The sequence below is a fragment of the Salvelinus fontinalis genome, chromosome 36 (assembly GCF_029448725.1).
Source record: "Salvelinus fontinalis isolate EN_2023a chromosome 36, ASM2944872v1, whole genome shotgun sequence".
NCBI classification, from domain to species: Eukaryota; Metazoa; Chordata; class Actinopteri; order Salmoniformes; family Salmonidae; genus Salvelinus; species Salvelinus fontinalis.
The window spans coordinates 1803745-1819720 of record NC_074700.1 but is presented as its reverse complement, the minus strand read 5'-3'; the positions used below and the strand labels follow the sequence as shown (position 1 = coordinate 1819720).

At 39.7% G+C, this 15976-nt stretch overlaps 1 protein-coding gene across 6 annotated transcripts in view; it reads left to right on the top strand.

Annotated features, from left to right (window-relative positions):
* The window catches only part of LOC129835036 (ELAV-like protein 2), a 128976-nt gene extending 113713 nt beyond the window's left edge, over positions 1-15263 (top strand). For 5 of the 6 annotated variants that reach the window (XM_055900376.1, XM_055900374.1, XM_055900377.1 and 2 more), the window contains 4 exons: positions 2177-2330; positions 3351-3567; positions 5107-5148; positions 12952-15263. In XM_055900376.1, the coding sequence (XP_055756351.1) occupies positions 2177-2330; positions 3351-3567; positions 5107-5148; positions 12952-13282 (744 nt within the window). In that variant the 3' untranslated portion in view covers positions 13283-15263. The remainder of the gene's footprint in view (positions 1-2176; positions 2331-3350; positions 3568-5106; positions 5149-12951) is intronic. The other variant, XM_055900375.1, reaches the window with a different exon arrangement.
* Positions 15264-15976: the final 713 nt, after the last annotated feature.

Below are 15976 nucleotides of genomic sequence, written 5' to 3'. Positions count from 1 at the left end.
AAGCCACTCTTCAGTAAAAAGCACATGATAGCCCACATATTAGTCAGGATCAAGGGAAAGATGAACAGAGCAAAGTACAGACAGATCCTTGATGAAAACCTGCTACAGAGCGCTCAGGACCTCAGACTGGGGCGAAGGTTCACCTTCCAAATGGACAAAGAGTGGAGTGGCTTTGGGACAAGTCTCTGAATGTCCTTGCGTGACCCAGCCAGACCTCGGACTTGAACCCGATCGATCATCTCAGGAGAGACCTGAAAATAGCTGTGCAGCGGCGCTCCCTATCCAACCTGACAGAGCTTCTGTAGGGAAGAATTGGAGAAACTCCCCTAATACAGGTGTGCCAAGCTTGTAGCGTCATACCCAAGAAGACCCAATGCTGTAATTGCTGCTTAAGCTGCTTAAGTGAACAAAGTACTGATTTAAAGGGGCTGAATACTTAAGTGACATTTCAGTTTATTTATAATAAATTTGCAAACATTTAAAAAAAAACTGTTTTTGCTTTGTGATTTTGATACTAACGCTCCAGCATTGTGTGTAGATTGGGGGTGATTGTTTAATCCATTTTAGAAAAAGTCAAGGGGTCTGAATACTTTCTGAATGCACATGGGTAAACGCTTCTCCCAATCTGTCATGGATATCATGTGTGCCCTTAGTTTGAAGATGTAATCCGGAGACAGGTATTTTATACCACAGCCGTCTGTTCTCTTTTTGACTCCCACCGCATCTCCGGGCATTCCACTCATTTCAAAACTCTGTCAACTTCCTCCGTGACAATTCTGTTGATTGCTGTTTCTTCCTCATCACAAGACTCTACAATGTCTGGATCAAATAATGTTTTTACCTAAATCAGGGATTTCCCTGCTTCATTTTCTGAGTACCAAAAATGTAAATAAATTACGAGCCTAGTTGCTTTAGCGGGAACCTTCCCGCTAGCCATGATTGGCTGAGATAATGGTTGGGCTGGATATGCCGAGAGACTAGTTCGGATTGGTAGTAGTCCACCACAACTGTTCAAAAAAGCTGCGCACATACTGAGCAGCTTGTGTTATTGACCGAAGCATGCTGCGTGGCAGACCAATCCGAACTAGTCTCTCGGCATATCCAGCCCAACCATTATCTCAGCCAGTCATGGCTAGCGGGAAGGTTCCCGCTAAAGCAACTAGGCTCGTAATTTATTTATTTATTCCTATTTACAGATGGCATACACGTTTGTTATTAAGGAACATGAAAGTTCACATGTTCCAGAAGGCATTTCTTCCCAGAAACACATTTGGACAAAAAATAAAATGTTTACTTTCAAATGCCTCTCCTGTGATGTAATGGCGTGACATATGCCTAGCTTCCTGGAACGGGTCACAAATGAACTATAATACAGTTTATTTTCATGTAAAACGCAACATGAAGATAACATAAGAATTTATTAAAGTAAGACATTCAAATACCATGGTGTATCCTTGTATGGAAAAATGTCACAAGGATAATTTTAATTTAGACAACACAACATTGTTAAAATAGGCCTATAATTTCTTCTCTCCAAAAATGAACACTCCAGTAATCAAATACTAACGTCCGTTCGGATATTCGAATAATAGTGCCAATCCCTAATACAAACCTCCCGCCAAAACCCACATTTATTTTGATCCCTAAAATAAATGTATATTAAACAAGTCTACTAAGCCTCTGCCCTAGAAAAAGAGGTTCCCGAAACTAAGCCTGGAACCTGAAATGTTATGTGTTTTCATCAGTGCAGAAAACACAATGTCACTAGCTCTACTCCCTACCCGCTGTTCGGATGCAGCCTTGTTTGTGGAACATTCCAGAAGCCATCATGGAGACACCAAGACTCATGAATATGGATTTCCCCATAATTGTGGCAGAATATTTTATTGTAACGAAATCAGCAGTCTAAATCAGCAACCCGTTCAGAGGGGCGAGCATAAACAGGATGTTTATCATTGGATTCAGAGCTTTTAATTGGCCCTATACTCATTAGACATAACAAACACAGGGGGCTTTGGAATTCTCCTCTTCTCCACTGCTGGTAGTGTGTGGAGGATGTCGCCACCATTTCTCAGTAAGGGCAATAGTGGCATTCTTCAGTGTGAACTGTGGTGTGTGTGTGTGTGGCTTTTATAGGAAGACACTAACCTGTCTCTCGTAATTGATCCCGCTCTAGGTTTCCTATGCTCGTCCTAGCTCAGCCTCCATTAGAGATGCAAATTTGTACGTCAGTGGCTTGCCAAAAACCATGACTCAGAAAGAACTGGAGCAGCTCTTTTCGCAGTACGGACACATCATTACCTCGCGCATTCTGGTGGACCAGGTGACCGGTGAGTAGGAGCCCCCCCTTCTCTGCAGATCCTCTCAAGCTCTGGTCTCACAACCACAGACCACGTGTAACCATGCCAGCCCAGGTCCTCTACATCCGGCTTCTTCACCTGCTGATGGGGGTGGGGGGTTGCTGAGGTGTTTTGTGGGGAAGAACGCATTCTGATTGGCTGGACCTGGCTCCCAAGTGGGTGGACCTTGCCTCCCAAGTGGGTGGTCCTATGCCCTCCCAGGCCAACCCATGGCTGTGCCCCAGCCCAGTCATGTGAAATCCATAGATTAGGGCCTAATGAATTTATTTCAATTGACTGATTTCCTCCTATGAACTGTAACTCAGTAAAATCTTTGAAATTGTTGCATGTTGTGTTTATTTATATTCAGTATAATTTGGCAATTTTGGGTTGCTTTTATGTAAGAACGTGACTGCAGAGCAAGTGGCTACTTATTTTTCGAGAAGGAATCTTATTCCTGCTTCCCCGTTTGCAAATATGTTGAACCCGGTAGTTTGACTACAGGTATATCATTGACGTGTGGGGTTTGTGGTGCTGATTTTGAAAAGGAAGACTTCCATTTCAAATATCAGTTATAGGCTTGATGTTTCAGTGACTCAGTTTGACCACAAATGTGTTTCAGTTATGCTGCTCATCACATTATTTTCCACCAAGTATATTAGCATGACCTTGCGATAGACTAGCGCTGTCTTTCTTAATCCTGGTCCTGGGGACCCAAAAGGGTGCATATTTTAGTTTTGTGTGTGTAGTGATAGGGCAAAAACAAATGTGGACCCCTTTGTGTCCCCAGGACCGGGATTTAGAAGCACTGATATTCTGTCCAGGGGGTGTACTTGTACATCATGCTGCCTCATGCTACAGAAACAGAAGAGAGAACTGCCCATAGGGAAGGAGTCTGTCTCGGACAGGGCTTACTTACTATAATGACATGTAGCTAACCAAGTCACTCAGGGTCACGATATTGCATCTGTCTAAACATGTGACACTTACATGTCTCACTCTGGTCCCCAGGTGTCTCCAGAGGAGTGGGTTTTATCAGGTTTGACCGGCGAATCGAAGCGGAAGAAGCCATCAAGTGCCTGAATGGTCAAAAGCCGCCAGGCGCCACAGAGCCCATCATGGTGAAGTTTGCCAACAACCCCAGCCAGAAGACCAGCCAGGCACTACTCTCCCAGCTGTACCAGTCGCCCAATCGAAGGTACCCTGGACCCCTTGCACAGCGCTTCAGGTACAGTAAAAGGGCACACCAAAAACATACCCACTTACCTACCACATTCTGATTAGACCTAAACAAAGTCATAGCCTAGCTACAACGATATAGAATCAATTTATTCCTCACGGGTGAAAGGAATTATAGAGCCCTATAAAATCCGTTGGAATGTTTCACCTCGTTCCATTTAGTTTTATCCCAAATTAAATTTTCTCTTTTTTGTTTTTAGATTTGTCAGTTTTTCAGGTTTTCTCAAAATCTAACTTTTTTAATAGAACATCACATTGTTGTGATGTTCTATTGCTTAAACCACATCACTTTTAGAATTTTACCTTTTTCGGTGTAGATAACCTTTAATTCAAGTGTGCACCAGCAAAAGAATGGCTTGGTTAGCGATGTTTCTGTAGCACACAAGTGATTGCAGAGTTTGCTAAAACAATCACCACTGGATTGATGCAAATAATCATATCCTTCTGCCAGGTAGGCAGAGACTACTTTGTAGTTAACATTTAATTGAAAAGGTTTTTATGAGAGCCTTTCCATCTACCAGAAGATGGTTGTCATTAGCATCATCGTTAACGGCTACACAAAGTGGTAGACAAATGCGCATACACAGACGGGCATTCCCGCGCCATTGCCTCTCCAGTAAGTTGAAAGAATATATGATTAACTTATGCATTTTGTTCACATCATAATCTTGGTGGAATGTATACCTTTTCTAATGAATTCAATACATTTAGTTGATTTCCTACTAAGTTCAATAGATTTTTTAAAATATTGTAGAATTCCGTTTTAATGTCTGTATTCTGTGATTCCGTCCTCGTCGATTTTATAGGGCCTTAGCATTTGAGTTGTCTCACTTAACAGTGGAATACTATAGGCTACGTTACATTACAACACTCTGTTTTACTTATCAAAGCATCCAGAATTATTCTGAATATTATTCTGACGGTATTCATATTTCAACCATATTTGTACTTTGCTGTGTTCCTCCTGGTGCTAATATCTAATCTTGTTGATTTTAAACGTGGGTTTTGGGGATTTTGCAACTTCGGGAGTATTTTGGTCATTATTGACTTGACTGTTTGAAAGCGCCCTTGAATAAAAGGGAAACGCTCGTTAATGGGCTGTCCAAATTGACTTAACCATTTGATTTTTGGCAACCTTTTAATGGAATTGAATGTATTCTAATTCTAACTATCGGGTAAGCCTAATACCTTAACCATATTTTTCTTCAATAGTGACTCACTTAGTATTTGCATATTTGTTTAATATTTGTGCACTTGCAGTTCATAATGACTTTTTATTCCTTTTCATCATGCTTCTTGACCATAAAATGATACACGTTTTCCCTTTACACTGATATCTGTGTGAATATACTACACAACATAAACAGGGTAATTTGGAAGTAATTTCCCTGGCGATATCCTGAGATTGTCACGAGTTAAAAGCAAATTCAATCTGTGCATTGGCATCTTGAATGAATGTGTTCGACTTCATCAATGTTCTGCAGACTACAGTATGTGCTTCAACTGATCTCCACTTTCTTCATTTCAGGTTGGACAATCTGTTAAACATGGCATACGGAGGAGTCAAGAGGTAGTGTATCTATTTTGACTGATATTTTATACTAGATTTCTGTGTCAAAAGTGGACGTTGCAAATTTCGATTGGGCTATATGTCTCAGGAAATGTCAATTGCGGCAGTTTTGCATTAGGACACATTTTGACACATTGGGTGTTTTCCACCCGAGATCGGGTTTGTTTGGCCTAGATCTTTTTCCATGACTACGTTCAGTGGATGTATAGGCTGTTGGTTTGAGCGATTCAGGGGTGAGTGTATGGCATTCACTATAGCGACTACAATTGAGTTTGGTGGTCAATGAAATATTCTTGCATTTGTGTAAGCTAGTGCCTGTTTGTATGTTGCGGCTGTGTCGTCTTTGACAAAAAGCGTGGGGGTGAGTGGGGGGGATTGCGTGTGTGTGTTAAGGAGAGTGTGTCAGGGGTGAACACTGCTGCACTCTGAGGCTGATTCATGTTGGCAGGAGAAAGGCCAGTGACAGGTCACATGTCACACAGTAAATGCATACCTGATCCTATAACCCTGGGTGCTCTTTCCCTCTGCCTACCCTACATGCCCTGCCACTGGGGCTCATCTCTGAATTTCCAGTTTGTTATTTGAGATCTGACTGATTGAAGAGGTTTAGCTTTAGGACCCAGTCACAATAGGTTAATTTATTCACGATAAAGCAACGTGTCTGCCCACAAACCGTGAATTAATACTGCTTTTCCTCGTAGTTCTCCATTGCACTCCATGTCAAACTGCATGTCGTGTCCTGTTTTAAACAACCGAGCATCAGTGTTACATCAGCCGCCTCTAAGGAACTTCAGACTCCAGTATGGCATTTTGTTTGAGATGAATTTCCCACACTGCCTTCCTGAAGCATGATTGAATTGCATTTTTTCAGAAGTTCAAACGCCATCCTTCCCTTCACTGGGCGATGGTAGACTTGGTAGCCAAATCCCAGGGTCATTGATGCTCTGAGCACACCTGTTCTGGTGCATGTTCCCTGAGGGGTTACCTGGAGCAGATCATCTTATCTGACACTGCTGAAATAATGAATGTCCTCCTGTGAACTTTGCTTTTTGTTTCCTCAAACTGCAAAACCACGATTTGCCTACGAACTGGGATGTAATTGTCTTTGTAGCCTAAATCCCAATTTCATAGCGAGCTACTTCCCTCCTGGTTTTCCAGGAAATCTTAGAACTGGGCCATTTAAGACCAAGGTGTAGTCAATCACGTGATGTCCCTGTGTTTTCTATAATACACTGATTGTACAAAACATTAAACTTCTTTTGGTTCAAATCCCGTTAACGGGATTGATTTGACAACATCCGGTGAAATGGCAGAGCGAGAAATTCAATTATTATATATATATTTTTTTACTTTCATACATTCACAAGTGCAATACACCACCAAATTAAAGCAGAACTTCTTGTTATTCTAGCCACCGTGTCAGTTTTCTAAAAGTCTATACACCGAAAGCAGACCATGCTTTTATCTGAGGACAGCACCCCATCAAACATACACAGACAATCATATTTCATCCTGCCAGGCGCAACACAAAAGTCAGAAATAAATATTTAATTCATGCCTTACCTTTGAAGAACTTCTTCTGTTGGCACTCCAATATGGCCCATAAACATCACAAATTGTCCTTTTGTTTGATTAATTCCGTCGTTATATCTCCCAAATGTCAATTTATTTTGCGAATTTGATTTAAAAAAAACACCGGTTCCAACTCGCGCAACATGACAAAAAAATATCTTCTAAGTTACCTGTAATCTTGATCCAAACATTTCAAACAACTTTCCTAATACAACTTTAGGTATTTTTTAACGTAAATAATCGATCAAATTTAAGACGGGATAAACTGTGTTCAATACCGGAGGAAAACAAAGAAAGCGTGTTCCAGGTCGTGCGCATAAAAACATTAGAGAGCCCTAGGCTGGACCCTCGTTCTGGACAGCCGTACTTCTTCATTTCTCTAAAGAAAAACATCAACCAATTTCTAAAGACTGTTGACATCCAGTGGAAGCTATAGGAACTGCATGCATATTTCTATTAAAACGGGCTTACCATAGAAATCCAATGGAAAACAGATTGACCTCAAAACAAAATTCCCTAGATGGATTGTGCTCGGGGTTTTTTTTTCAAACCGTGTTAGAAACTTTAGAGTGTTTTCTATCCGAATCTACCAATTATATGCATATCCTAGCTTCTGGGCCTGAGTAGCAGTCAGTTTACTTTGGGCACACTTTTCATCCGGATGTGAAAATAGCGCCCCTAAGCCTAGAGAAGTTAAAACCTGCTCTTTCCATGACAGACTGACCATGTGAATCCAGGTGAAAGCTATGGTCCCTTATTGATGTCACGTGCTAAATCCACTTCAATCACTGCAGATGAAGGGGAGGAGACAGGATAAAGAAGGATTTTTAAGCCTTGAAACAATTTACGTGGATTGTGTATGTCTGCTATTCAGAGGGTGAATATAAGTGCCCTTGAATGAGGCATGGTAATAGGTGCCAGGTGCACCGGTTTGTGTCAAGAACTGCAATGCTGCTGTTTTTCACACTCAACAGTTTCCCGTGTGTATGAAGAATGGTCCACCACCCAAAGGACAACCAGCCAACTTGACACAACTGTGGGAAGCATTGGAGTCAACCTGGACCATCATCCCTGTGGAACGCTTTCAACACCTTCTAGAGTCCATGCCCCAACAGATTGTCTGTTCTGAGGGCAAAAGGGGGGATACAACTCAATATTAGGAAGGTGTTTTTAATGTTTTGTACACTGTTCCAAAAGACCGCTTGAAATTTCAGCCTGTTTTGGTGGGATGGAGCTTTGGCCTGCCTGATGACATCACCAGTAAATTAGTTAATAGACCAATAAGAAATAGTTCCAAATCTGTCTGCCAATAACAGCTAGTTTTCAGTTTTCCTCAGAACACTCCCAGACATTGTAGCAAAATTCATGCTTGAGAAATTGCTAAAGAAGCAATTTTTGCTTGTTTTCAATTAAAATGGTCAAAATTAATCACTGTAAGCTAACCCTTTGACACGTACGAACACACGGGTGGGATCATACTATTGTGGCTCCTGCAGCGTACGCTCAAACCGGTGTGATTTAGAACACTTATTTAGAACAGGCAGTTACGATTGATGCAACAGTCAGCATTGGAGCTGACCACACTGTTTATGCACAGAAACATTTTGCACAAACACAATCTTTATAATGTAATGTCCTCAGTGTGAGCAGTTTTATTTTTGAATGCAATGTTATCAGTGCGCTGTTAAATTGGTGCCTTTTCTTTAGACTGTTGCGATGTGCATAATAGCAAAGATAACCAGCATATTGGTGTTTAGAACGATGAAGCGGAACCAGCAGCAGAGTTAGGAGACAAGAACAGCCCTTGCCTTAATTGTCTAAGAAAAGTGAGGAGAGAGAGAACCCAAACTTAATTAGGCCTATAATCAATATCCTAACTGTTAAATGTCCCTGCTTATAAATCATATATACAGTACCAGTCAAAAGTTTGGACACCAAATCATTAAAGGGTTTTTCTTTATTTTTAGTATTAGACACTGTTTTCAGGGGTTTGTTTCATACAACCACAGCACGGTTAAATCCACCATTTCCACCTAGGCGGCATCTTTAAGATGTGTTTTCAGCCTAACGACCATGATTCAGTTTGAATAATATTTTGAAATGCTGTCAATTATTGTAGAATAATAGTGAAGCCATCAAAACTATGGAATCATGTAGTAACCAAGAAAGTGTTTAACATATTAAAATGTATTATATATTTAAGATTCTTCAAAGTAGCCAACCTTTGCTTTGATGACAGCTTTGCACTCTTGACATTCTCTCAACCAGCTTCATGAGGTAGTCACCTGGAATGTTTTTCCAACAGACTTGAAGGAGTTCCCATATATGTTGAGCACATGTTGGCTGCTTTTCCATCACTCTGCAGTCCAACTCATCCCAAACCATCTCAATTGGGTTGAGGTCGGGTGATTGTGGAGGCCAGGTCATCTGATGCAGCACTCCATCACTCTCCTTGGTCAAATAGCCCTTAAACAGCCTGGAGGTGTGTTTGGGGTCATTGTCCTTTTGAAAAACAAATGATAGTCCCACTAAGTGCAAACCAGATAGGATGGCGTATCCCTGCAGAATGCTGTGGTAGCCATGCTGGTTAAGTGTGCCTTAAATTCTAAATAAATCACTGACAATGTCACCAGCAAAGCACCATCACACCACCTCGTCCATGCTTCACGGTGGGAACCACACATGCGGAGATAATCCATTCACCTACTCTTCGTCTCACAAAGGCAAGGCGGTTGAAACCAAAAATCTCACATTTGGAGTCAGACCAAAGGACAGATTTCCACCGATCTAATGTCCACTGCTCGTGTTTCTTGGCCCAAGCAAGTCTCTTCTTATTATTGGTGTCCTTTAGTAGTGGTTTATTTGCAGCAATTCGACCATGAAGGCCTGAGCCACGCAGTCTCCTCAGAACAGTTGATGTTGAAATGTGTCTGTTACGTAAACTCTGTCAAGCATTTATTTGGGCTGCAATCTGAGGTGCAGTTAATTGCCGAATTCTGAGGCTGGTAACTAATGACGTATCCTCTGCATCAGAGGTAACTCTGCGTGTTCCTTTCATGTGGCGGTCTTCATGAGAGCCAGTTTCATCACAGTGCTTGATGGATATCGCGACTGCACTTGAAGAAACTTTCAAAGTTCTTGAAATTTTCCGGATTGACTGACCTTCATGTCTTAAAGTAATGATGGACTGTTGTTTTTCTTTGCTTATTTGAGCTGTTCTTGCCATAATATGGACTTGGTATTTTACCAAATAGGGATATCTTCTGTATATCTTGTCACAACACAACTGATTAGCTCAATTAAGAAAAAAATACATTCCACAAATTAACTTTTAACAAGACACACCTGTTAATTGTAATGCATTCCAGGTGACTACCTCAAAGCTGGTTGAGAGAATGCCACGTGTGCAAAGCCCTCATCATCAAGGTGAAGGGTGGCTACTTTGATGAATCAAAAATGTATTTTGATTTGTTTAACACTTAGTTGGTTACTATATGATTCCAAATGTGTTATTTCATAATTTTGATATCTTCACCATTATTCTACAATGAAAAGATTACGAAAAACCCTGCAATAAGTAGGTTTGTCCAAACTTTTGACTGGTACTGTATGGGAAAAAAAAGTGCTTTCGGAAATTATTCAGACACCTTCCCTTTTTCCACATTTTATGTTAAAGCCTTATTCTAATATTGATAAAAATATATATATTTATCAGTCTACACACATTATCCCATAATGAAAATGCGAAAACAGTTTTTTAGACATTTTTGCAAATGTATAAAAAAAATAAAAACATACGTAAGTATTCAGACCCTTTGCTATGAGACTCATGACCTCAGACTGGGGTGAAGGTTCACCTTCCAACAGGACAACGACCCAAAGCACACAGCCAAGACAACGCAGGAGTGGCTTTGGGACAAGTCTCTGAATGTCCTAGAGTGGCCCCAGCCAGAGCCCTGACTTGAACCTGATCCAACATCTCTAGAGAGAATTGAAAATAGCTGTCCAGCGACGCTCCCCATCCAACCTGACAGAGCTTGAGAGGATCTGCAGAGTAGAAACTCCCCAAATACAGATGTGCCAAGACTTGAAGCTGTAATTGCTGCCGAAGGTGCTTCAACAAAGTACTGAGTAAAGGGTCTTAAGTGATATTTCAGTTTATTTGTAATTAAAAAACAACTGTTTTTGCTTTGTTGTTGTAAGAAATAATGCTCCAGCATTGTGTGTAGATTGAGGTGGGGGCGGGAGAAATGTAATCCACTTTAGAATAAGGCTGTAACGTAACAAGATGTGGGAAAAGTCAAGGGGCCTGAATACTTTCCGAATCCAATGTATCTACAAAAGTAATACAGATCCTGTTCTGATGCCTGTTTGAGTGTTTCTTTAACAGCAGGCTCGTTCTGTGAGCACCAAGCCTCACGGGACCACATGTCAGAAACAATTTCACAAATTCGGCTGTTTTTAGTCTTTGTTATGCTGTAATGAAGACTTTACACTTTTTTTTCGTTAGACCAGCCTCTCTGGTATTATTCATAATTTATTTCGTGTTTACAGTGTTCCACATTTCCTTGATCTCCTTATTTTTATTACCATTATTACTATTATAATAATAAGTACTGTTGTTGTCATTAGCAGGCTTAGTATAGCAGCCGTGTATAACCACCATCGAGCTGTAGGCCTAAGAGCTCATCCTTTGTAGTCTTAATACCGTAACTTACTCAGGCTTATGTTTCAATACTTATATAGGCTACTGTGTCAATCAATCATTTATTTGTTCGTGTCAATCACACAGCATATGAGTCATTCCTGTTTTCAAATACAATCAAGCATTTTAATTTTTAGAATAGAATAACAAAGCGACCATTGAACAATAAATGGTCCTAAACCGTTTTGGAAATTGTATTCACGAATGAATGAAACACTTTTTAGTCTTTCCTGTTATAAAGGCTTTACAACAAAAAAACAGCACCTGGTTGGCACACAATAATATACATGCAGTGCTGGCTCCTTGATTTTGCAGAGAGCCACATCAATTTTACAGAAATACTCATAATAAACATTGATAAAAGATACAAGTGTTACACATGGAACTTTAGATAAACTTCTCCTTAATGCAACCGCTGTGTCAGATTTCAAAAAAGCTTTACGGAAAAAGCACACCATGCAATAATCTGAGTTCGGCGCTCAGACACAAAAACAAGCCGTACAGGTACCCGCCATGTTGTGGAGTCAACAGAAGTCAGAAACAGCATTCTAAATATTTGTTTTGTTCGATAAAGTCCATCATTTATGTCCAAATACCTCCTTTTTGTTCACGCGTTTAGTTAAAAAATCCAAAATCATGACGCACAGGCCAGACTTAAAAAGTCAAAAAGTTCCATTACAGTTCATTACAGAAATTACAGAAACATGTCAACACGATATACAGAAACTATAAAGATAAATTAATAAGGCACTTACTTTGATAGGAATGCACACATTTATAAGTTATTTGTAGTGAAGGCAATTTTGACGCCAGCTGAAAAATGTGCCAGGGAGGAAAAAGTTTGTCCATGGGCTCTTGTCAAAGAGAGAAGTTTGTCCAGCTCAGTAATGGCTCAAGCGTAAATTGTCTGCAACAGTGAAATGGGCTACTTCTATGTGAATTAATGAGGCGGACACACACCTCAATTTGAACTGTTAGAAAATTATTTGAAATTGAGAAGTTGTAACATAGCCTATAGCCTATAGATAATTAGTAGGCAGCGTGCCTTGGTTTGAGGGCAGCGTATGTTAACTGTCCTGGTGCGTAACAATCACATTTTGGAGCAGAAAGTATATTCTGACATCATGTGCATACAAAAAAAATCACTGTTAGAGATATTTGGAACTCACACTTGAAAAGGTTAATTGTTACCCAAAAATTATTTCATATTTGAGATAGAAACTGCTGCATTGGACCTTTGAGCTGGTCAAGTGGCAGTGAGAAAATGGGTCAATTTTGGTTTTGGCATAGTTCAAACTTAATGTAGCTATGTACATGCAGTTGAAAGGGATTGTGTCAAGTGAACATCTCTTTTGTGCCATTTAGATAAAACCTAAAAGCAATTTAATGAGTTCAATGAAAAGTCACTGAAATACCATTGTACAATAATACTGTGTCACCTCCTTCGGCAATGCTTGTCTGTCACTAATGCTTGTCTGCTGTCTGGGTTTTGCATTGACCCATGCTGGTGTCTTTGTGTTTTACAGCAGGTTCTCCACCATGGCCATCGATGGGGTGACCAGCCTGGCTGGCATCAACATCCCGGGGCATGCGGGCACCAGCTGGTGCATCTTCGTCTACAATCTGGCTCCAGATGCAGACGAGGGCATCCTGTGGCAGACGTTTGGACCATTTGGCGCTGTCACAAACGTTAAGGTCATCCGCGACTTCAACACAAATAAGTGCAAAGGGTTCGGATTTGTCACAATGACTAACTATGACGAGGCAGCCATGGCCATCGCCAGCTTGAACGGATACCGCCTCGGGGACAGAGTTCTGCAAGTCTCGTTCAAAACCAACAAAACGCACAAAGCCTAATCTCCATTTCAGATTGTTTATAGAAAATGGAAAAACATTCAATGGAAACCTACTGACCATAAACTTTCTACATTAGTAAAAACATCTATGTAAATCAGTGTTACATAAGGAAACTATATTTAGCGTCCAATGTTTTCTTTTTCTTTCATCACTAGGCTTAGCAACTTCTTAAAATGCTTTGCTTTGAACTTTGCGTGTAATGTAGCAATTCAATTCATGTCTTGAAAGATAGACCATTTAAAATGTTACTAAAGTTTTTTGTTGTTTTGTTGCACATCTGCTTTGAACCAGTAAGTCTTGTAAGGCTTTGTGTAGTGATTTCTTTTGTATCTTTCTGTGTCCTGATTTGCCTTAGGTGCGTTTGCGACTTAATTGGTTAACCAAGTAATTATTTTGGATTATTCATAGTTTTCCTTAATTTTTAGTATTTGTTTATCGTAATATGAGTTGGTTATTGGTTGGCTGCATAATGTTGCTTATTGTATGGAATGTATGGGAAAAAAAGAATAACCTAACACAGTAACTTGCCAAAGAGCTAAGAACCTCTCTGATGCGGGTTTAAAGAGCATCTATTTTTATAGAAATTCAAATTTGGAGAAACTTTTTACTGGACCTGGAACAAATATTTTGACTTGGATACTAAGTAGATATATCTTCATATGACACCTTGTGAGCTTTTGAACTTTTACCAGAACGTGTATGATGTATGAGATGTATGATGTAAAAGATACCTTTTGAGATATTTGTAATGTCTTTCGATTTTAGAATCAATGGTAGTGCTGGTTTCATTTGTAAAATATGTGGGTTATCCTATCATCCTGGTTGTGATGACTAGAAACTCACATTCAGATTTGATTTGGAGACACAGACAGAAAAATGCAAAGGTTTATTCGCAAAAGTGCATGCCAAATGATAAAATGGAAATATCTTAAAAAGGTTAAAGGAGGATAAATATCACTTCTTCCTAAATGATTCCCTTCAGACAGAGCTCTTGGTGTTTTGTGAGGTACTTACTATATCATTAAAGACTCATTTTGTCTATATATTAAACAAATAAGGGTTTTACCTGCTTTGTATGAAAAGGAGTGGACAAGCCGACAAAGGCAGCATCTCCAGAAAACTAGTTTGAATGAAGAATGGAAAGGATTTACTCCTGAGTTCACAGCTATGTAAATAAGTCATTTTTTATGTTGAGTATTTGGCTAACTTATTTTGTTTATTTTATGGGACTTTATGGGAAAGTGCTTTTTTAATTTATGAGTACGTATAGTATGATTTGTATTTTGGATATTGCCTTTGATTTCAGTTTGACTCAAAGTTGTTACATTCAGTTGAAATAATTGATTTGTTGTCCTATGGACTAGCATTACAGTGTAAGATTCATTGGTGGTTTGGTCTTTAGATAGTCTTGCTTCTTCTATTTAGAAAACTACAGACATTTCAGTTGGTTTGTTTTTATATATATTTATATATACAGTATATTAAAGAATGGATATAAACCACAGTTTTGAACAATTTGATTACCTTTTACCACATTCATTTATACTGTACGTAATGCATATAACCTCTCTTAAAAATCGTAAAAGGTGTATATTGCTTTATTCACTTTGGGGAAGGACAATGAAGCAGTTCCATGACCAGAGTAAAAAGCGTTGCAAGAGATTGCTGAACGTCTTGCTTATCTCGAACAAACAGACGCTGGTCAAGCCTTAGATGCACTGAATACTGCACCTGCATCCTGCTTTGTATTTAACTAATTATTAGTCATGCGTCCCCTTAAAACAAGCAGTGTGTGCATTATATATTTATCTTTGCAACTGTTTTTCTTTCTGGTTTGACTTGTATCTGTTTTGGGTTACTTACTTGTAAAAGTTAAACTTTGATTATAGATTAGCTGTGACACAACTGCTGCAGTGGGGGAGGGGCCTCTCACTGGTCTTGATTGAGGGTAACTGTTAACGAACCCGAGGGGGGGGGGGGGGGGTGGTGGCGGCATGACAAAATTTGTCCCCCTGCCCCACTATAACTCAATTCTAAATGTGAGAATGATTATTTATTAATTATTTATTTGAAGTTTTACAATATGACTTTGTTCACAGCATTTTGGGGATAGAATATATCTTTTGAGTATTTAAAAGTATGTTCGTGTTATTTTGTGTTTGGAATGTTTTGTATGTTTTTCATGTTCAGTACATCAATAAATACGTTGAAGGGAAATGCACCTCTGTGGCTGGACCCTGTGTTCAGCACAACCCTCAAGTTAAGTCTCAGACATTGCACATGTCTTACATTTTGTGTAAAATACCATTCCTGAGGCAATGAGTCACACACAGCATGTCCATGTGGAATTTACTTTTGTAGTGCTGTTTGATTGATATCCATCCCCTAGTTTTTCTTCATATTGCTTTTCACTCTAAAGAGAACGGGTAGCGCCTGGCCACCAGTGAATTGCAGGTGGAAAGGTTAGTGCAGATCTTAAAGCAAACAGTTGGACTTAATGGTCTGTGACCATAGCAAAACACTTTTGGGGGGGGTATTTAGTTCAAGGTCTTTTGGGTTTTGATTTACAAATAAGATAGATTTGATTTACTTATTTTACATTATTTACTTGTGTTTTCTGTCTTTGGGCGGATATTCTGTGGGGGGTAAAGTTATAAAGATAACCCTGTCCTTTCTAGTCTGTTACGTTGCACT